Genomic DNA, 23,698 nt, shown 5'->3' with positions numbered 1-23,698 from the left:
GATGGATAATAATAATAATTCTTGCAGTTGATATAACACCTTATCACGTCTTCGAGACGTCTCAAAGCACTTCACAGAGTATACTGTAAAGTGAATTGACAGTATATTTTGTGGGCGAAACGCGGCAGCCAAGTGCACAGCAGTGTGCCACAAAAAGGAATGACTAATTTTATTTTAAGAAATTTTTGTCCCCAGAAAAGTGATCTACCAATCAACTAACAGTGGGGTTCCTACTTACTGCTCGGTAAACAGAGGCGCATGGAGTAAGGAAACTTGCCAAACATTTCATCCTGCTGGGAATCAAACCCAGGTCTCTCGCTTGCGAGCCGAGTGCTCTAACCAATAAGCTAGAGGACTCCATGTGTATCACAACTACACTATACATGTAATCAGTAACATCATTGCAATGCGGAGTACTTGCCATAAACACTGTGACAGTAAAATCTTTTTTCTAGAAAGGTCTCACATGATCAAAATCAGTTTTTTATTATTAAATATCAAGTAAAATAAATGTTTTGATTAGAGGGTAGAAATCCCAATTTTACTGTTTCGGTGTTTCTGGTATTTCTGACTACTTTGTGTATTTCAGCTGCCACAATTTCCAAAGTCATGAATGCAACACTGAACAAAGTCTCAACAATGGACCTTTGTCTGTAATGTGTTCTATCGGACCTCAAAATCCTGGTTATAACCACACTGAGCTCATTGGAATTGCCTTGGCATACAAATTTGCCCAGCTGGTTTTATTTACACATACCTCAAAGACCGGGTGGGGAGCTATGTGAATTATCTATCCATCTGTGGTCAGTGTATGCTGTGTACAACAACTGCAGCAACTCATTAGTGGGTTAGAGTGGAGATCCATGTATGCAGCACTGAAATACTTGAAAGAGCAGGTAAAAAAGAAACCTTGTCAGAGGCCAATTCTAAGTGGGCATCTTACACGATCTCTATTCTTTGATCCAGTTGCTTCATATAAACAGCTGGTGGCTAAACTGTAACTGTGCATACTATTTAACTGACTGCACTGAATTGCTTAAATCATTTTGAAAGGTCATTAGATCTAAGGGTGGTCCAGGAAATGGTAACGACCAAATATTCTTCAGTGCATGAGAACTCTCATTCATGTTTGGATCTACAACTAATAGTGTGGGCTGAGTATTCTTCTGAGTATTCTGTGTATCGAACATTCAGCTTTGGATTGGAAGATCGCAAATGTCACACCACTATTTAAAAAAGGTGGAAAGGAAAAGATGGGGAACTATAGGCCAGTTAGTCTCACATCAGTGATAGGAAAAATGTTAGAATTGTTGATTAAGGATGTGGTAGTGCGGTATTTAGGGGAGCACAATATAATTAGGCCAAGTCAACATGGCTTTACAAAAGGGAAGTCATGTTTGACAAATCTCATAGAATTTCTTGAGGATATTTCGAGTAAACTCGATAAGGGTGAATCAGTGGATGTGGTCCATTTGGACTTCCAGAAGGCATTCGATAAAGTGCCACACAAAAGGTTAGTCCAAAAGATAAGGGCCCATGGAATTGGGGGGAGCATATTAACGTGGATTGGGGAATGGTTAATGGGTAGGAAACAAAGAGTAGGGATAAACGGGTCCTTTTCAGATTGGCGGGATGTGACTAGTGGAGTGCCACGAGGATCAGTCCTTGGGCCTCAGCTATTTACCATCTACATCAATGATCTAGATGAAGACATCGAAGTTAATATACCTAAATTCATGGATGACACAAAACTATGAGGAAGTGTCAACACAGAGGATGAGATTAAAAAAATGCAGCGCAACATAGATAGGTTAGGTGATTGGGCAGGTAGGTGGCAGATGAAGTATAATGTAGGGAAGTGCAAAGTCATCCACCTAGATAGCAAAAACAGTAGAGCGGGTTATTTTTTAGAAGGGGAGAGATTGGAATGTGTTAGCGTCCAGAGGGACTCGGGTGTCCTTGTACACCAATCACAGAAAGTTAGTCTGCAGGTGCAGCAAACAATTAGGAAGGCGAACGGTATGTTAGCATTCATTATGAAAGGATTAGAGTATAAGAGTAGGGAAGTCTTGCTGCAACTGTATAGGGCCCTGGTGAGACCACACCTGGAATACTGTGTGCAGTTTTGGTCTCCTTATTTAAGGAAGGATGTACTTGCCTTGGAGGGGGTGCAGCGTAGATTTACTAGGTTAGTGCCAGGGATGAAGGGGATGAGTTACGAGGATAGGCTGACCAATTTGTGCCTATATTCTCTAGAATATAGAAGAATTAGAGGGGATCTTATAGAAACCTATAAGATCATCAAAGGGCATGATAGAGTAGATAGTGGGAGATTGTTTCCCTGGTTGGAGAAACTAAAACCAGGGGTCACAACCTTAAAATCAGAGGCCAGGCCTTTCGCACTGAGTTGAGGAAGAACTTCTTCACTCAAAGGGTGGTGAATGTATGGAACTCGTCACCCCAAAGGGCTGTTGACGCTCAGTACTTGAACATATTCAAGACTGAGATAGATAGATTTCTTATTGCAAAAGGGATTAAGGGATATAGGGATAAGGCAGGGTTATGTTATTAGCTGGAGTTAGATTAGAAGATCAGCCATGATTGAATGGCAGGGCAGGCTCGAAGGGCTGAATGACCTACTCCTGCTCCAACATGTTATGTTATGTTATGTTATGTTATGTTATGTTATGTTATGTTATGTTATGTTATGTTATGTTATGTTATGAGAGAAGAGTAAAAATGAGTTAGGTATGAGCTTTGCACAACTATGATTGGAACTATTTTCTTGATTCAAGTCTACTGACAATTTAAATTTTTATAGCAACTTTTACAATAGGAGGACATCGCAATGCAGTTCACAAACCTGACTGCAAGCCTGAGAGGGAACTAAACTTCCTTTTAACAGTAAATAAAAGAAAGTTCAAGTATCAAAAGCAAATAAAATATATTACAAATTGCGTTAAAATGTGGATTTGGTTTTTATAAAATTTATTTTGTATGTTTTTTTAAGGTTTTTCAAACGATCATGTTTTACACTGACTTTGGTCACTTATTAACTTTGAAAGGCTTGCATTATAAATCATCCACCTTTATTTTATTATGTAATGTTCTGGCTTTTCAGTTGCTGCCCTATTATTTATTAAGAAGATCTCTTGATAATTTTTTTGAGACGATCATTGCCAATAAACAGACTCTTTAGTCTTTACAGAAGGCAACTCAGTGGGGATCCTATAGAGGTGTATAACATTTTAAATGGGATTGAAAAAGTAAACTGAGAACAATATTTTTAGGATGCATGAAGACTGTAGAAAAAGCGGTCATAGGTTTAGGAATGCAAAGGGCAATTTAGGACAAATACCAAGAAGCTTTTCTTACCCAGAGGATAATTGACTGGAACAGGTTGCCAGGCCACTGGACTCAATTTTAAAAAACATGTTTGATGCAGTGCTGGGAAGTTAGTAGGGTGGGTGATCTGGAAGGATAGGATTTTTTTGGGATTAGCCGGGTGTCTGATACATGCGGAAATCAAAACTGAACTGTTTGTTCAGCTAGGACCATCCTGCCTCTTTGGGTTTCGGTTTGCAGGTGAACAAGAGCTGAGTGGGAGGATTCTCTGCCCCCAGTGACTGGTCTGCCCTTCCAAGTCCTGCCGATGAGCCAGGCTGACTGTGCTGTTATCAGCAGTGCTCTGGAATACTGTGGACCTGCCTGGATCAGGAACTGGACTACCGAGACCACCACAGAGAGCTGGTTTGATTCTGACATTCCGTTATCAAACCTTGGTCTTATGGGGCAAGATGAGACGGAATTTCAAGCCTGTTGCTTTTTCTGGGGTGAGCAGCAATTCTAGCAGAACATGTCTGAAAAGAAACTATTTAGGTCGCTGTTACCATAAGGAACAACTAATTGTGCTGTGGGAATCTCAAGACTAGTGTTTATTCTAGTAATATTAATAATCTTTGGACAGTGCTTCAAGATGCTATCCTATGTAAAAAATGCTATATAAATGTAAGATGCTGTAATCCTTGCATTTGATATTGTGCCTATCATACTCAAAATGTTTTATTGCTTCGCAAAGTTTCAATAAAGTATATTGACAGTATGTTTAGATGAACGTGGCAACCAATTTTATTTAGAGGACTGTTGGTCAGGACAGATGTTTTGTGTCTGCGGTAAGTGTTTTCCACATTTCACAACCTTTTGTGTGAAGTGTCTTCTGATCTTGCTTCTTGTGTGTCAGTCTGGCTCAATTAGTTGCATTCTTGCCTCTTGAGTCGGAAGTTTCAACAACAACTTGCATTTATATAGCACCCTTCACACAGGGTAGTGTTCCAGAGCACTTATGTGGTTTCAGGATTCAAGTTTGGATTAGGACCACGTTGGAACTTTGAACTCAGTCTAGGCTGAGGACTTAATTTTAGTGCTGGGGGAGTTCTTATTGTTTGAGCTGACATCCTTTAGATAAGTCATCAAACTAATTTACATGTCTGCCTGTTCAAGTGGATGCTAAAGATCTCTTGGCCCTATAAAAGAGAAATGAAAATGTCCTGCTGTCCTGGCCAACAGTCCCTTAGCTAAAGTTGGTGATTCACATCATTGTTGTTGTGGGACATTGTTGTGCTAAATTGGCTGCCATTTTTGACTACAGACTATATAATCAGTACATTTTACGTTGATTCCTATGAGGTGCTTTCAGACTTCTCTCACTATCAAAAGCAAGGATTATTTATATATTTTAATTCCAATTCAGACTCACTATTACTTTTCCTCCTGTGTATACTGAATGCTTTCTGGCCACCTAATGCGCATAACTAATGCTTCTCCAATGAGTGTAGCGCAATTGAAGACATTTTTGTTCCTCTCATTTTACACATCTGAGGAGTTGAGATCTCCCATCGCAATGTTGAGGGCCGACTCATTTCCCCGAGAGTGACTTTGGATAGAAGTTGCTAGATTTTTAAATGGAATAGAACTGTATTATTTACTATTCAAGGATAATCTTTTCAGGGAAAGAGACCAAACTAAAGCATTATTCAGGTCTGTGTGGAAGGCTGATTGATGGACATAATAGAACACAATTAAGATACTTAGATGCAAACCTGAAGCATTCCTGTTTGTGAACTAGTTGCGGAAATCATTACTGTATTGTCACTCACCTTTCAGTTATAATGTTCCCAAACCATTTCATGAGAAGCCTGCACATTTACAGCAGCAAAACAAAGAACTCTGATGATCTCTCAACCTGACTTGTATGGCAGAGAAACTGTGGTCCAGGTCCAGTTTGGGAGGAGGACAAACGTTGTTTCAAATAATCAATTTTTCCTGATGTACTATGACACTGTGCAGTGGTCTCCAATCCCTCTTTCCTTTATTTCCCTCAGGAGTTTCAGAAGAATTATAAAAAGCAGACCATTTCTAAACATTGTAAACATATGGTCTGAACCAACCCTGATTAGTTGTTTTTTTTGTATTAAATGAGCCTGGAGCAATGTCTGTGCCATCTGGTTGGAGTTACTTAGCATAAATTCCAATAAACCCATCTTAAATTGCTTGAAAGAATCTACTGGTAAGAACCATCTTAAGTTGAAACAGCTTTTAGTTTTGATTTACAATATCCCAACGACTTCAAGACCCAATATTTAATTATTTTCTATGCATAGTTTGCATTTTGGGATCACGCACTAATATTTCAAGCCAAGCTGGCTGATACGGTCTTGTGTACTGTTAGATATCATCACACTGTATACCCATGCAACATGGCAAACAGGATACTGGGCTACATTTCTAAACCAGTTGAGTTCAGATCCCCAACTGTGACTCAAGCACACACATACAGCAAACCTCAGCGCCTTGGGACGTCCTCCCGACGTGAAAGGCGCTCTCTAAATGGAATCTTGTTGTTGTTGTATAAGTCTTATCTTTATAAATCATATAATCTCCTAAATTGTACATTCACCTGAGTCCCATTCAGTTTCCTATCAAAACCACTTAGATTTCTTTGTACTATGCTGGTTAATCACTCATAACACTACTCCTCTATCCTCCATTATTCCTGCAATTACTGACTGTATTGAATTGTGGGAAATAATGTACAGACCAGTCGACGCATGTGCACTTACCGGCCAAGTGCATTGAATCACGGGAAACATAATCTTGATCTGTTGAATTTAAGAACTTAATTTGCTTCGATTCAATGCAATTCCAATGCTTGCAGGTAAGTGCTTATGTAGCGACGGATCAGAACAACATTTCCTGTGATTCATTGCATGCTTGCACACTTACCAGCTTCAGTAGTGAACCAACACATGCACACTTACCGACTGCTATCAATTATGCATGTGCAGTGCAGATTATTGATTAAATCTGATTTTATATGATTTGTGCAATTTGCCTGCAACTTGGACTTCATGTAAGTCATATTCAGTGTTTTGGTCCCGACTGTACGACTGATGTGAATTTTACTGCAGTGTTCTGGTCAGTTTGCACGTCGAGTAATGTGTATATTAGTGGTTGTTGTCTGCTCAGGACCAGGACTGACTTGCCCAGGGCAGTGAAGGAGAGTATATCAAGGCTGATCCACAGTGTTAGAGGAATGAACTATGAGGATCAGCTAGATAAACTCAAGCTCTTCAGCCTTGAAAAGAGATATCTCAGAGTATTTTGAGGTATATAAAATGCTAAATAGGGTAGAGAAAATAAAGTAAAAATATTTTCAGATATCTTAAGGTAACAGGACCAACCACAAGTCAATGATAAGAGTGATCAAGGACAAGTTTAGGAAAGACTGAGAAGTATTTATTAACACAGAACATAATTAACAGCTGGTTAACAGGAGGGGTGGTTAAGGCCAGGACTCAAAGCATTTAAGAAAGATTCAGGTTTTAGTGGAAAAGGCAGCAGATGGAGGTGGTCATTTTAAAACTTATGAAAGGACCAAAGGTACCTTTTCATCTGAGCCATTTTTGTAAATTGTTATCCTAAATGGGTGCCTTTCCTTGTTTGCAGGTAAATAAAGCGTGTGGACATCCTATTAGAAAACCTGCAGAGTCTTCAGGTTACCAGCCGGATGTGTACAGTGAGAAGCATGGGCTGAAAATCATACAGAAAGAGAATGAGGAGACGTTGTCCAGCAGAAGAAAGTAAGATCCAGTACTTTCATTTATATTTATTGTATTCTGTAGGATGTGTGTGTAGTAATAGCTTAAATAATTTGTTACATTTATTAAAAAATATATTTGGGGCCTGGAGAGTGCAATTATTCATATGTGAGCTTTGACAGTGATCATCGGCAGCCTGCTGGTCAATGGGGGAGAGGGGGCAGAACCAGTCGTGTTCTCTCGCTGAGCACTCAACAACAATAAAAACAACTTGCATTTATGTAGCCAGTCGAGCGGAGGCAGTGAATAGTGGGTTGGGAGCAAGCAGGTCGGAGAGGTAGGAGGTGCCAAAGCGTGAAGGGATTTGAAAACGAGTGTGAGAATCTTGAAATGTATCCATTTGGCGATAGGGAGCCAGTGAAGCCTGGCTAGAACTGGTGTGATAGGGGGTACGGAGATTAGTATGGGTGAGTATGCGAGTGGCAGATTTTTGAATTCAGCTGGATTTTGTGGATTGTGAAACTGGGGAGATCGGCGAAGAGGGCATTTGAATAATTGAGGCGGGAGGTGACGAATGCATCCATCTCAAGTAGAAGTTGTTCAGCTACATTCAAATCGGGGGAATCGAACATGTCCAGTCTGTATAATAATCCTCACATTTGGTTTAGCACCTTTCACGCAGAGAACATTTTGAAGCACTTTACATGATGTACTTTAAAGTGTAGTAACTTTTGTAGCTGAAATAAGTGTATTTTAGGTGTATCTTATGTGGCTCAGTTACTTGCTGAATAAACCTGAGGTGCTGGGAAGTTAGATTTTAGAAAGTGGTACAAAAACTAGAATGGTTTCTATTACGTAAATAAAACACTGTATTCCATTATGTGAAATAAAAATAACATAATAATAATAATCCTTGCATTTGATGTAGCGCTTTTCACGTGTTCTCAACTTCTCAAAGCGCTTCACAGAATATGCTGTAAAGTGAATTGACTGTATATTTCTGGGCGAAACGCGGCAGCCAATTGCGTACAGCAATGTCCCACAAACAGTCGTGGATTGAAAATGACCAATTTATTATTGTTTTGTTTTGGAGGGATTATTATTAGACGTGTGGAGTAAGGAAACTTGCCCAAGGTTTCGTCCTGCCTGGAACTGAACCCAGGTGTCTCGCTTGCAAGGCGAGTGCTCTAATCCCTGAGTTACAGGACTCCACATCATGTTATGATGTTTACACAGACAAAACCCACCACACTACATATGTAAAAACACGCTGTCAGTTAGTCTGCAGTAAGGTTTGCGCCCATGCCCAGACCAGACCCACACTGACCTCAGATTTATCTTTGAACTTCTCAATCTCATAACAGGATGGGTCATCCCATAAAGAAGCAAGAAGCCATGAAAGGATGTGAAAAAAGTTAGAAACTCTAGGCCAACCTGAGCAAGTTACCAGTAATCCCAGTTACGATGCTTGCCTCCTCATCAATAGGGATGGATTAAAGCAGAGACAAGGGCAACTATTCTTTCCACTCGTTCCCAACTTAGTTAAACTCGGAGGGTTGAGACTGTCTGTGCTGAGGACTTCTCTGTGACCTCTATCTGTGTCACTTCGCTATCAACCAGTAGGAAGTGGGTTTGTGAAGTAAATCCCCCTCACACAGAACACCTCAATTGGTGCCCCATGGAAAGATCTGTCTGGCTGGCAATTGATGAAATTTGCCAGATCAAGGCTTGCAAGAGTTTGATTGACGGGTCTCCCTGAGGGTTGAAGCAAAAGCTTAGCTGCCAGTTACTGCCTATTGCATTCCCAATGTAGGTCTGTCTGTCTGTCCAAGGCTCTGAAGCATCAACAATTTTGCTGCTTTTATCCTCTTTAATTTCCAGGGTAGTTTTTTGTCATTAAGGCCCGACTGGAGACAACACAGGAGAACTGCTGCATATGATGATGCTGTTCATTAAAAGCTCTCTTGAAGAATTTCAATTTGCTTTTTTTAAAATATATATTATAAGCAGCACCTGTTAACATTTCCCTTGCATCCCAGGTGTCTGTGAGCCAAACTGAATGTCGGTTTGACAGATTTTAGCAGTTCATTTTATATGATCTGAGATTTTCTGCAAGCTGTGTTTTTACAATTCAAGCCTCGAGATCATAGACTTGAACCAGCAAGCACTGTGCTAATTGTTAGTTTTTAAAGAAAAGGCCCCGACACAGATGGGCTCATACATTCATTGCATATTGAAGGAGAGAGACAAGTCTGCATTTCACTCAGGCTAACTCCATATGGAGTTACAGATATAACAAGCTGACCCCCAGTCTCCCCTGAGACTGAAACACTAGCCTTATGTTATTGTTCCAGCAGATCCAGCTTTTTGTTGGTGGGAAAGGTTAGTTTGTTGCCCAAAATAGCACAAATTCCAGGAAACTCTAAGCTTATTTGCCTGGTCCAGTCAAATGGACCACATTCAAATGAGTTGTTCCAGATGTGTGAGGGCCTCTTGCAAGGCATTACTTTTTTTTATTATATTGCAAATGCATATCAGCACCTTGTAAAAACATTGCAAGCAATGGTAAATTCAGCTACTTGAGCCCTTCAGCTAATAACTTTTATATTTCCATTTCAGAGATTTGCTCTATGTGCACTTGCTGAAAATAATCTTCTCACTACATTCCTTGTACATTTTTTCCTAAAAGATATTATTGCTTTGGTGTGTATTTCAGAGAATTTATCAACAGTCTTCGGTTATATCGGACTTTGTATGGCGGATTGGCTGATCAGTTATGTGCCAGTGACTTGGCAGCTGCCGATGGATTGGTGTGCTGGAATGGAGAAGACGTTGTGAAAAGGTGAGAGGGGAGGGGCAATTCAATTTGTGTAAGAGGCCAAAGATTTTGAAATCTAATAAGTCGGTATTCTTGTCCTACTTCTCTGTTTCTGTCTGTTTCAAACTTCAAATTTGTTCATTAATTTATGATTGTTAAATGGTTTATTTTTTTTAACAATCAATGCTGATGACAGCACAAAAAATACAAAATGCACATCCCAGAAGTATCAAATATACTGTTTTGAGTAAAAGCTGGCACTGAACCTGTAATTAGATTTCATTGTGTTTCTGAAAGTCAGTGCTTAATTGGCAAACAGATGTGATAATGGTCGGGTACTGGAGTATCAATTGTGCAGTTTCATGAAATTTGCTGGATTCTGCAGATTTATAAAGCGATGCCAGGCATAATATTACTGAAGTCAAACTTGCATATTTACACCTGTGTTTTAATTAAGACTATTTCTGGATCATGTTTTTATTTTCAAAAATGAGCAGCTTGTTAGTATTTAAAACCATTAAACTGTCACTGCTGTTCATTTACTAATTACATTTCAAATTTATTTTTTAATTCCTAGCAGCGTTTTTCAACAATATAATCAAATACTTTACAAAATATATCAGATCAGAATTAAACTATTATTTAATCATGGTTTTATTTTTTTTTAATTTGATTACTTTTAATAATTGGTGATTTTATGTTTCCTTTTTGTACAAATCCTGCTACGCAGGTTGTCTACAAAAGTACTGTAAATATTCGGTGAGATTAAGTCTAAAGCATTTGTTCTTGGCTTGCTTGTGCTTTGAGCTTGCTTGCTTCGAGTTGGGCTTTTATTTTCTTTCCGATGCATGAATCTCAACAAAATGTCAAGATTAAATGGCAAGATTTGAAAAGAAGGAACTTTTCATCTAAACTAATATGATTTTTATCTGAACTATTTTTAGCCATATTCTGATGATGATGTTGCAGCTGTAATAATCATATTAAGTCATCTCCATCTGTGGTAATTGTTATTTTGTGCAGGATAATTCACTTTCTGCCCCCTGTCACAAAGTGATAATACATTGAAGAATTAAGATGGTACCATAGACCAGGAGAGTGACACTCCACCAGTTTACCAACACCAGGGTCACATTGCAATATTTCTTAGCAGGATTCCTTAACTTGATATCACAAATGAGTGCCTCAAAACAAATGGCGATTCCTGTTCCTTCCCACGAACCCAACTTCAGAACTTGAGTTCCTGTGCATTGACGTTAAGAAATACTGTGTTGTAGGACTCATTATCTCAATATTGGGATTTGTTACTGCCTAATAGTATTGATGTTTCTTTAAGTAAAACACTTTTTTTTCTTTTCACTATTTTTGACTTTTGTTTTTGTCTTATCTGTGAGAGTTTAATAGTGGGCAGGGACGGACAGCAGATGTGCACAGCTGGAAAATATGATTTGACAAGCATTTGTGAACTGAATATTTGCACTTGTCTATTGCAGTTGGTCTTGCATGAAGGATAATAGGAGGGGAAACAAGTAGCGCAGAATATTATTAGGGAAGTTTTTCAGACCTTTCTATTGTCTTGTCAGTGTGCATCCCAGATATAGTATCCCTTCACCCTCTGGCGCCTCCCTACCTCTCCGACATCCTCACTCCCCAATCTACCACCCAGCGCCTTTACTCGACTGACACGAGATGAACTGCTGACACAAGCTGAACTGACTCCAAGGTGACATATTTGGCAACGAATGGTGATTTTGGTAATCCAGTTCCTGAGCCAGGTGAGTCTGCAGTACTCCAGGGCATTGCTGATGACACAACAGACTCATTGGCAGGACTTGAAATGGCAGACCAGTCATTGGGTGCAAGGACTCTTCCCATTCAGCTTCCATTAACCCTGCAAGCCAAAGTCCTAACTGGTAGGATGGTCCCAGCCAGACAAGCAATGGGAAAGCTTGCCAGACAGCGATATCAATGGGAAGCCATGTGGGTTTAGTGCTTAGTTTCCAGTAGTACCTCAATGCATACTCTTAAGGTTCCCAAGCAATGATTCTCGCCAGCTAGTGCTTAATACTTTCTGGATTTTGGTAAGTGTCATTTGACCCTCCAGAGAGAGAGTGCACATTCTAATCCAATAAACAATAACATCTCAGGAATTTCAATGTACAGGTGAGATTAATGGAACTCTGTTAGGTTTGCATGCTCTTCAGCGAGGTTTGAATGATCTTAAGCGTGGTGGTGGATTTCCACATGTGTGGCTGACCCCAAAAATTGCTGTGTGTAAAGTAGCTGCTATGTTTGCCTGCAAAATAAATCCCTCAGCTTGACAGTGCCAGCCCCCCCACCCCACCCCCACTGAGGATAGTTTAAAAAGCATGTGGTGAAATAAAAACTGTCAAAGATTTAGTAGAAAATTAAAAAGCAAAAGGGAAGATCTCCCAGCTCTGCTCCACTGTGAACACAAAACAATTTTCCTATGGTAATCCTTTGGGATTTGTGATAAAAATGAAAGTTCACAGCATAATACCCTAATATTAATAATGACCACTTATTCTTTAGTGAAACCGTGATCGTGCCAAATTATTTTGCTGTTAATGTGGAATCCTGTAGCTCAGTGGTTAGAGCACTCGCTTTGAAAGCGAGAGACCTGAGTTCAATTCCAGGCGGGCGAAACCTTGGGCAAGTTTCCTTACTCCACACGCCTGATAATAATCCCTCCAAAACCAAAAAAAACAATAATAAATTAGTCATTTTCAATCTACGACTTTTTGTGGGACACTGCTGTGTACAATTGGCTGCCGCGTTCGCCCACAAATATACAGTCAATTCACTTTACAGTATATTCTGTGAAGTGCTTTGAGACGTCTAGAAGACATGAAAAGTGCTATATCAAATGCAAGTATTATTATTATTATAATTCAGGGATAATGATCTGGTGTGTATTTTAAGTGCACAATACTGGGATTGAAGTGTGGCTCCATTTCTTTCTTACTGCACTCTGTTGACTAGTTAGTGTGGCATATGGTTAGGATTCTTTAGTCACTTTCAACCGATTTTCACTCTATTTTTAGAGTAAGTAAATCAGTGAAATTGGATTTTCTTTGAGCCCCCTTTCCAAATCGCTATGCTCACGTCACTGTAAGCAAAGCAAATTAGGAGTGGAAATTGTCTGAGACACATGCTTTCTGCTGAAGCTGAGGTGACTGTGAATTTTCCACACCTGACCCTTCATGAGCCACAAGTGATTTGTGGCTCTATAGTTTCGACAGTGCTGCCTTACATTGTTGACTTGGAACTGACTCCTTCAAGCCAGTTCCCCAAACAATATCAACATGACTTGTTTAACTCTCTTTGACTGCTTTTATTTAAAGTTGCAGTTGATCGTTTAGTTTTTAAAAAGTAAATTTCACCTATTAATCCACCTTTTATTCTGTGCTGCAATGAATTGATTAATGGTTTCTGATGTTGAAGTAAATTGTGCTGCAACCTGCATACTAAAACCATGGTTGCAATATAAAGTCATTGCCGATGATACAAATAGATTTGGTTACCACTCAAAAATATCTCTTGCTCATCCATTTATAATAATACAACTGTTTGATGCAAGTAACTGTGCTTGTAAATCACCATCATAGAGATGGTGTGGTCGCAGGGTGTGAAGGGATTTACAGTTTATATATTTGTTAGGTCAGGGTATTAAGGAATACGGAGCAAGTGCAGGTAACTGGACTTGAGGTACAGATCAACCATGATCTTATAAAATGGTGGAACAGGCTCGAGGGCCTGAATACTCTATTCCTGTTTCTATGTTTCTATTTTTCTATGAATCCTCCTTTCTTCCTGGTGAATACGGTACAATTTTCCTAAGCAATAGAGGAGTGGGGGGTTTCGGGAGCAGAGCTTACTTAGGTTTGGTTGAAGAGGTTTCTCAATTGGATATAAAGACTGATAGAGAGGAGGCGGTGAGTAGAGTGGGGAGTTCTGGACGATGAGCATGGTGTGTCAGCCTGGCATAGTTGTAGCACTCTAGCCTCTGGTTCAAGCCCACATCGGGACATGGAATCACACTCCAATGCAGTGCTGGAGTTGTGTGGCATTGTTGGAAGTGCCATTAAACCAAAGTCCCATTGGCCTGTTCAGGTGGATATTAAAGATCTCATTTCACTATTCGAAAAGAGAAGGGAGTTTCTCCCGGTGTCCTGGCCAACAATCCCCCTAAAATAAAATTGGTCACTCACTCCATGGCTGTTTGTGCAACATTGTTGTGCGCAATTGACTGCTGCATTTCACCTACAAAATACACAATCAATCCACTTCACAGTATATCCTGTGATGCTCTTTGAGACGTCTCAATGACGTGACTAGGCGCTATATCAAATGCAAGGATCATTATTATTATGGTTGCTGAACGCTCTCAAGATGGTGTGGAAGAGGCGGGGATGCACTGCAGACCTAAGTTTGCCAAGTGGAGGGGGCAATCAAAAGAGTGGGGTAGCAGATCACATAGATGGTGTGGTAGCAGAGTGTGAAGGGATTTACAGGTGAGGATCTTTTAGGATATGGAGTCAGTGGAGCCTGGAGAAGACTGAACTGATGGGAGTGTGGAGTTTAGTGCTGCTAAGAATGGTGGAGTTTTGAATGAGCTGGATGGTGGATCTAGTACAGAATATCAATAGAGACACAATGACATACTGCAGGGATAACATTCATACAAGAGTTGTAATACTTTTATTTCCAGGATTTACCATTACAGTATCTGGCACATATTGAATAGATTTTCTTGGAGTCAGCATTCTCCTAGGGCTGCTCATATCGTGTCTATGGATTAATGAATAACTCCCACAATGGAAAACACAGGATTAAAGGGTCTTTCTTGTATGGTTGAGTGTTTTGTTGGACACTTTACAATTCTTTTCAGCTTCAAAGAAGTGTCAGCATCGGTATTCATTTTAAAATTGAAACAATAAATCGTAATTCTTTTCAACTTTAATACCCTTTTGTTTGTGGTTTTAATTTTTCTTCGATATTATTGAAGCAAGTTTTTTTGAAATGTTATTGAGATTAACATGTTGATTAAGATACATCATAAGCCCAGAGCGTTTCAGTGATCTTATCAACTAAGTATGTTAGTTCACTTCTATCTTCATCTCAAGACCCTCCTCTTCGACCGTGTTTTCGATCTCCCTGCTTCTCCCCCGCACTCCACCCCCCCCACCGATTCCAACCCCCAGCTTGGGTCCGAAACTCTGTCTGTCCAGTGCCTTTTGGGACGTCCTCCCGACGTGAAAGGTGCTTTACAAATGTAGTTTTTATTGTTGTTGGTCTGTCCGAAGCTCATCCACAATGATTTTTCTAACCAAAATTTACATTCTTATCCATATTGAAGTTATCTATGTAATTATTTCAGTGTAGTTCTGATAAAGCTTTTTTTCATTATGATCCTCCCAAACATATATAAATACTATTTTCTGCGTAGAGAAAGATAGTGCACTTTAGGGTAAATATTCTTGTGGCTGAGTAAGCATTTGGTGCAGTGTACATTGCACTGGGTGGCAACTGATATTAACTGAGTGATTGCTATGGTATTTGTATCAATTTGTAGAACTAAATATGTGATATTCCCACCCCCCCGGCCAACAGAATAACATCCTAGAGATGACTGCACTGCCTTAACATATTTATACCATGTGATGAGTTAGTTTATACCCATAACCTTTTGACAACACCACAATTTGTTCACACTGCAAGTATAAGATTGTCATCACTGTAGGCTCTCTACTTCATGGAAGACTGGCATACCATTATATGAGTGGGAGCTTTGATAGAAGAGTGGATAAAATGGGAGAGAAAACGAGTGTCCTCAAATCCCTAAAATGATGGGAAAAGATTTGAAGCATGAACTATCCCCATAGAGAGCAATTTGAGAAGAAACTACACAGTGGATGATCATATGAAGCTAACTTCCTTAGAATTGTGCAGTTCTAGATCTTTTGAAAAGCTTTGAAAAGTCTTGTTGGCACCTACCTTTTCAAGAGTGAAGTGGATAAGGTAATTAAAAGCCATGCTACAAACATACCAGAGATTATAGTTTAGGACATTGAAGATGTTGGATAATTTGATAGTTTGCATTTGTCAAAGTAGTGGAACAGATTGGAAGGAAGGTTTTTGTAAGGTTATAAAAATCCAAGATAATAATAATAATATTCTTGCATTTGATATAGCCCCTTATCACGTCTTCGAGATGTCTCAAAGCACTTCACAGAATATACTGTAAAATGAATTGACTGTATATATTGTGGGTGAAATACAGCAACCATTTGCGCACAGCAATGTCCCACAAACAGTTGTGGATTGAAATGACCAATTTATTATTTATTTATTTTTTGGAAGTGATTATTACCCCCAGAAAAGCCATCCGCCAATCAACTACCAACCGAGTTATTACTTACTGCTCATCAAACAGAGGCGTGTGGAGTAAGGAAACCTTTTGCCCAACGTTTCACCCTGCCAGAAAACAAATCCAGGTCCTCTCACTTGCGAGGCGAGTGCTGTAATCGCTAAGCTACCGAGCTATTAGAGTACTACTTGTGTCTTTAACACAGTAAAGAATCACCAATTTGTGAAATAGATCTTTATCCATATTTTTCTCTTTCATGTTGATCAGCAGATGGAAAGAAAATTCACATAAATATGCAATTTGCATTTTTACTCCTGGAAGTAATGAAGAACTGATATATGTGGAACTCAATTATTATGTCAGCCAGCCAATCTAAATATATTATGTATGCAAAGGAGGAGATGAATCAGAGCAACACAATACTGTAACTGGAATATTAATTAAGGTTAATCAGACTGTCTGAATTATTAAGCATCAGCAATGTGTTTAACACATTTTTGACTCAGTTAAAGGATATATGTCTGCTTGGTCTACAAATTATACATTTTCAATTAAGAAATTATACATATTTAATTTTGCTAGATTCTGCTCATGTTTAATTAGATCCTAAAGTTGACAGCTGATATATGCAAGGAATACAATCTACCATCCATTCACTGGTTTTACTGCGCAATTAAATATTCTGAAACTTGGAATAGATACCATCATGAAGTGTCAGAGACTGCAATCAAACACACAGCAATGTTTCCACCTCCATTATGTTTTATGCAGAGCAATCTAACTGGATGGAACGGTGAGAGAAGGAGTTTAAGAGGGAAAAAATAAGATGTTCTCAGTTAGTTTCTACTTACTGACGATAGAGCAACATTGTCAGAGGTGAGGGATCACGCCTCCAGGAAGTTGTACATTCTAAGGAACATTTCACTGCAAAAAATGGTCATTGAGTTAAAGTCTGTTTGTGAGATGTTCCTGTGTGCAAAATTGACTGACACATTTGCCTAAACCATATTATTTTCCCTCATCTAAATGCTGCTTTCAAGACCTGTGATCCTTCCAATTGTACCAGTGAAATAACTATTGTTGGTCTAACTATTATTAGAGGCTTCATACGTTGCTCTTCTCTGACCATCAGTTTGGTTCATTGAAACCTGCCATTCTATTGCTCTAGTAAAATTTCCGATTGTTTTGGCATATTAGAGGTGATGTTAGACAGCTGTATCTTTGCATGTCATCAAGTTCACTGTTGAAGCTGCAAATTTTTTTATTGAAACAAAGAGTTAAATGTCATCTTACTACCTTTTCAGCAGTTGCGCTTTTTTGCTCTTTTGCCAAAGTGCTTTCTCTGAACCCTCAACAGTCCTCTCCATCACTTTTCTGTCCTGATGGGAACACTTGTAAACTTCTAGAGTGCTAGTATGATATTGCCTTTTGAGAGCTCTCCATCTGGACAAGTCAGATATGGCGTCCCATAAATTGGACCTTTAGAAATTGATCTATCTGCCTATCAGGGTAGCAGGTATTTGAGAGAGATTGTAGCATCAGCCTCGTCCTTCTTTGACCTTTATTGACAGAAGACTTTTCTGCGTATGTTACCTTAGTCTCCTCTCATCCGTTTGCTCATCAAAAACACAAAAATTAAAGCTAGGATTGCATTTATTGTTTGTACTAGCCATGTAAACCACAGGTAAGTCATCTTTATGTTCTGCTGGAGGCTTGTCTCCAGGTTTCTTAGAGACACAGGGCATCTGCTACTCCAAAAAGAGTTTGGGCACTTTCTATCTAGAATTGATCGTCTGGACTAATAAAAGGGGCAGATCGAGGAAACAGCACGATGAAAGGTCAATTGGCTCAATTTGAGCATGTTGCATTGCAAGAAATTTACATGGAGGCATCTTTGTACACTGAATGTATATACACATTCTTTTATGTATTGAATTCTAGTCAGATAGAACCTCCTAAAGATAGTTACCAATGTTATACATCACCCAAATTTACCCCTGAATTTAAATTAATTGGCAGCTCATTTCATTATTTATGTGCTGTTGCTGGCATTGATAGTTAGTCTTGGTTGACTGTAAAACATTCACTTTCATTTCTCATGAATTATATTTTGTGAAGTGCTTTGGAATTTTTATTTTACACAAGGGCTCCATATAAAAACAAGTTAGTGTTATATTGCTGATAATTGTAAAATATTTGCAACATGCAGATTCATTTTTTAAAAAGAGTGCAGATTGTGTCTAAACACCAGGAACAAATATCTTGTAACTTGATTAAGATTGTGTAACTTGTACTGACCGGCCCTCTGTATGAGTAGCAGAAAATTATGATCTGTTGATCAAGTTACTCTGTTCCTTGTGTTTTTTAAATAAGTGAAGAGGATAATTTGACATTCTTTAGTTCTTTATGTAGATCTAATCTGCACCTGGCCAACTTGCATTTTGATTTGTTTTTGCCCCTACCTCCCCACCTTTAAAGACAGCCTTAAGACCTTTCTTTTCAACTGTGTCTTGGTTCACTCCTTTCCCCCTCCTTCCTCAATTTCCCTCCAACCCCAGTTCAGGCTCCCAGTTGGCTCTGTTAAGCACTTTAAGGTGTCCTCCTGAGATGAAATATTCTACATAAAATTTTGATTTGTAAGCTAGCGATACTGCACACAATCTTCTTTAAAGACCATAAAAATGTAAATTGTGCTTTTGTTCGCATTTTGTTTACTTCCATTTCAGATGAGGAGAAATGCCCAGAGTCCCACTAGACCAGAGCAATTTATCTCCCCATGTACGTTCCCCACATTCCAGCCCTATCATCTTCATAGAGATTAGCAAACCAAGGAATGCTGGTGGTTCCTTGGGTTTTCAATTCTTTTTAAATTGAATTAAACATTGGGGTTTACAAATCTCTCTAATGATGTGAACTGAATTTTTTTTCAGAAAAAGCAAATTATGTAGTGTTAACTCATGGGACTTTGACTGATTAAATATCTCCTCAGAGCTGAGATCTCAAGGGCTGGTTACCCACTGTGAATTCCTTGAGGAATACATGGTTTGTGTTTGGGCGCTATTTCTGGTGCTTACATTCTGTATTTCAAGTTTTTTCAACCTAACTCTTTATTTTAAAGGCTTACTTCTGATATTGTTGTGATTTTGGAATGAAATAAAGTAGTAATGCACAGTTTAGAAGCTGAAGTGTAGATTGACTGAAGTGAATTGCGAATTGATCTAGGTAAATATTTTCCAGATAGGCTACGTATTTGCTACACAGGCATAAAATAAATTGTTGTGAGTGAATTCTGACTTCAAAGTAGTGAAAGAGAACCACTGTGACATTTTTATGAGTTTAAAATTTGATGCTTTGATATCAGGAGGCACATTCTGAGGTTGGATAAATGGATGATTAATCGTCTGGTTCGTTGCTATAAAATTGTTGAAGTTTCTGTTCTCTGCAAAGCCTTTGAACTTATGTCCCTCAAGCACTATAAAACAGGAGGCTCAAAATCAAGGTTCGCAGAACCACAGCAAGTGCACTAACTGACATACATTGCTGGCCCACAATCTAAACCACTAATATAAACAAAATGTAAAAAATGCAATTTATACACAATTGGGTGTTTATTGCTGATGATTTATAAATCATAGGCACATTAATGGATGAGAGAGAACACTGATTCTTGTGGTTGCTTAACCAGGTTAAACTATTTTAAGCCATGTAGCTGTTCCAAAAAGCATTTGTCTGGGAAGTTATTGTGTAAAAATGGCAACTATTGAAAATGTATTGCTGATATTTTAAACAATGCTGAACTGAAGCATGTGTGTTTATTATTGACTTCTAGCAGATCCAGATTATTATGGTACAAATGAAACTGTGAAAGCAGAGTGGTACGATCTAAATCTTAGAAAACTAGGCAACGTAAGTGCACTTCATTCAAGCATATGGACTGTTTTAGTTTGCAGTTTCCTGCAATTTTTTTATATCTCCAAATCTTTAGATTCCCACACAATTATCCTTTCTCTTTCATAGACCTAGATTATTTCAGTTCTGTTGGTCTCTCCTCCTAACTTTGTGGCCCAGGAATCATCCTTTCTCACTCTTCATTGACCTTATTTCAAATACCGCCCCTTCAACTGGGTGATAGACCTGTATGATCCAATTCAAACCCATTATCAAACATAGGAACATGTGTAGAATTACGTAGAGCTTTACAGCACGGAAACAGACCATTTGTCCCAACTAGTCCATACTAGTTTATGCTCCACATGAGCTCCATTCTCTTACAAGACTGGGAAATACTTTGTGTTTGCAAAGGTAAAGTAATAAAATAAATAATTTCACGTTACTCTGCCTCTCACACCCCTCAAATTATTTATTTATTTACCAAACAGCTATCTAGTTACCTCTTGATTTGTTGTTTTAAACCTCTTCCAATGTCCTTTTGAAGAGTGCATTCCATATATTTGTCATTTTCTGTGGAAACTAATTAAATCTACTTACTCCTGATAAATTGTCATTCACTTCATGGCTGTTTGTGTGACTCATTGCTTGCAAATTGGCTGCCACATCTGCCTGCATAAACAGTCACAACTGTTGACAGCAATTACCTTTATACGCTTTGACGCTGTATCAAATTCAGTGATTATTTAGGATTCAACATTGTTAAATGTATTTGGAGAAACAGTTAATAATATATGTCTATAACCCATTTGTTTCACTTGTGCCAACATATCTGGGTTTGTAAGTAAAATTAAATAAATGTTAAAGCCTAAAACCACATCAAACTGCTATTATTATAACTTCTTCCTTTAAATTCTATATTTCAAAATGCAGCCGAATTCCTATTAAAATCATACACCGCAGTTCTTTCAAATGCAGACAAATGATCATAGCAAAGAATATTCCTCAGAGGGCACTGTAAAGAACATTTGTCAATATTAACAGCATTAAGAGTGCAAGCACTTTAAAGTCAATCAGATTGTGTTTTCTACATAGTTCCTTTATCTGACAAACATAGTTACATAGTAATTCTAACCTTTGCAAATTCAATTGTATTTTGATGGTTTCACACATATAAGCTGTTGTTCTTATTTAAAATAATAAGGAATCTGTTTACCAAGATTAGTTTTAACGTCAAATAGTCATGTTCAAAGTTCTAAAATTGAGAATTTACGTTACGCTAATCAATTCCTGTTTGCCATTTAATGAAAACATTTCCTTTCAACTAATTACACTGAAATGTTTGAGCTGTCAAGCAACTTCTGCTCTTTTGAATTTTTTCCCCCACGAACTTTGTTCAAAGTTGTGTCTATGATCACCAAGAAAATTAGAATGCACAGTGTTAAACATGGACATTTTATGTCAACAAGCTGTGAACAAATTGTTACTGCTTACGTGAAATCTGGTGTTCATTTCCTCTGTACTCCTTTTAATGTTGTCATTGATGGCATCAGCAGCTGCAGTGTGAAAGGCCATTGAAATTCTGTCCTTGTCCTCTTGTGGCGGAACTCGAAGGTGGAACTGAACTCATTGATGGAACTTGGAATAATGCCAGTGCACCGTTGTCTGTAACATGTCGCAGTCCATGTACACATAATGCAAGAAACAACACATAATCGTGCAAATTGTCATCTGTCATTGATTCAATAGATTAAAACGTTTAGCACATTCACCATGCTGTGCTTTTCTTAAATTTTACATTTGGTTACTTTTGTCAGGTGTGAACAAAGCAATAAATCGAGAAGAAAACCCCTATAAAAGCAAGGACCAAAATTAGAACTTAATTCTGCTACTTTCTCACTTGCTGATTTTGATAACTTTCACTCTTTTTTTGATAAAGGTTTCTGTGGCAACTTAACTTACTGTGAATAAAATGTAGCAGCATCATGTTGTTGGTTTAATTTTGATTCATTCTTAATTTCTGGTGTTCTTTATATTGCAATTTTGTTTTAAAATGTTTAGAGATTAGCTGCAAGGACATCAATCTTGTTCTCTCCATTCCGGAATTCAATCATTCAAACTACATTGAACCTAAGTGCTCGGCAATATTGTGCATTTTGAGTTAATAATAAGGATGAGAATGACTACAACAACAACAACAAGATTACATTTGTATAGCGCCTTTCACATTAGGAGGACATCCCAAGGCGCTAGACAGTGTACGGCATTTCAGATCCGAGCTGGGGTCAGGGGGGGAAAGGGGAGGGGAAGGGGACTGACCAAGGGGGAGCATGTAGATATTAAAGAGGAGAGGGCCAAGGACAGAGCCCTGGGGTATGCCAGACGTGACAGTGCGGGGGCTGGAGGAGAAACCGTTAGAGGCAACAAAGTGGAGACGGTGAGAGAGATGGAATTCGATCCCGGCAAGGGTAGGTCCGCGAAGATTAAGTAAAGAGGAGAGGCGGTGAATGAGGATGGAGTGGTCGACAGTGTCGAAGACGGCAGAGAGGTTGAGGAGGACAAGGAGGCAGAGGGAGCCCTGATCACAGATGTTCAGAATGTCATTAGTGACTTTGACCAGGGCTGTTTCCTTGCTGTGGGCAGCGTGGAAGCCGGATTGGAGGGGTTTAAAGAGGGAATGGAGAGAAAGAAAGGAGCGGAGCTGGGACGCGACGACTTGTTCCAAGACCTTGGAGAGGAATGGGAGGTTAGAGATGGGGCAGTAGCTGGAGAGGAGGGATGGGTCCAGGGAAGGTTTTTTCAAGATGGGGATGAAAACGGCTGTTTTAAGGAAGGTGGGAACTGAACCGATGGCCAAGGAAAGGTTGATGACGTCGGACAGAAGAAGGGCCAGAAGGTGGAGCTGGAAGACGAGGGGAGAGGTGGGAATAGGTTCGAGGGAGCAGGTGGTGGGTTTGAGTTTGCGAACGATGGCGGTGAGGGAAGAGGGAGAGATAGGGTCAAAGGAGTATAGGGGGGGATGGATGGGGTTTGGGTCATGAGGGAGAGGTGATGTGGGAGTACAACAACAACAACAAGATTCCATTTATAAAGTGCCTTTCACGTCAGGAGGATGTCCCAAGGCGCTGCACAGTTGGGTCAGGACCCGAGCAGGGGGGAAATGGTCAGCGTGAGGGGAGGGAAGGGAGAGAGCGAGGAGGGGGGAAATGGTCAGGGTGAGGGGAGGGAAGGGAGGGAGCGAGGAGGGGGAAGAGAGTCGAGAGGGGAGCTGAAGGCTCGGTCAAAGAGAAAGGTTTTGAGACCGGCCTTGAAGGAGGAGAGGGAGGAGGCGGCGAAGGCACTGGGGGATGGAGTTCCAGAGCCTCGGGGCTGAGAGGCTGAAGGCCTGACCACCGATGGTAGGGCGATTGGGGCGGGGGATGTGGAGCAGACCGGAGCCGGAGGAACGGAGGGTACGGGCAGGTAGGTAGGGGGATAGTAGGTCAGAGAGGTAGGAGGGGGCAA

General features: G+C 39.5%; 1 protein-coding gene across 1 annotated transcript in view; it reads left to right on the top strand.

The window, feature by feature from the left end:
* Positions 1-23,698, top strand: part of gpc5a (glypican 5a) — a 134,960-nt gene that overhangs the window by 20,412 nt on the left and 90,850 nt on the right. The window contains exons 3-4 of the mRNA XM_042334104.1: positions 7,006-7,139; positions 9,814-9,939. Of these exons, the coding sequence (XP_042190038.1) occupies positions 7,006-7,139; positions 9,814-9,939 (260 nt within the window). The remainder of the gene's footprint in view (positions 1-7,005; positions 7,140-9,813; positions 9,940-23,698) is intronic.

This window comes from Callorhinchus milii, unplaced genomic scaffold (assembly GCF_018977255.1).
Source record: "Callorhinchus milii isolate IMCB2004 unplaced genomic scaffold, IMCB_Cmil_1.0 Scaffold4, whole genome shotgun sequence".
In the NCBI taxonomy this organism is placed as follows: domain Eukaryota; kingdom Metazoa; phylum Chordata; class Chondrichthyes; order Chimaeriformes; family Callorhinchidae; genus Callorhinchus; species Callorhinchus milii.
This window is presented reverse-complemented; position numbering and strand designations above follow the sequence as displayed.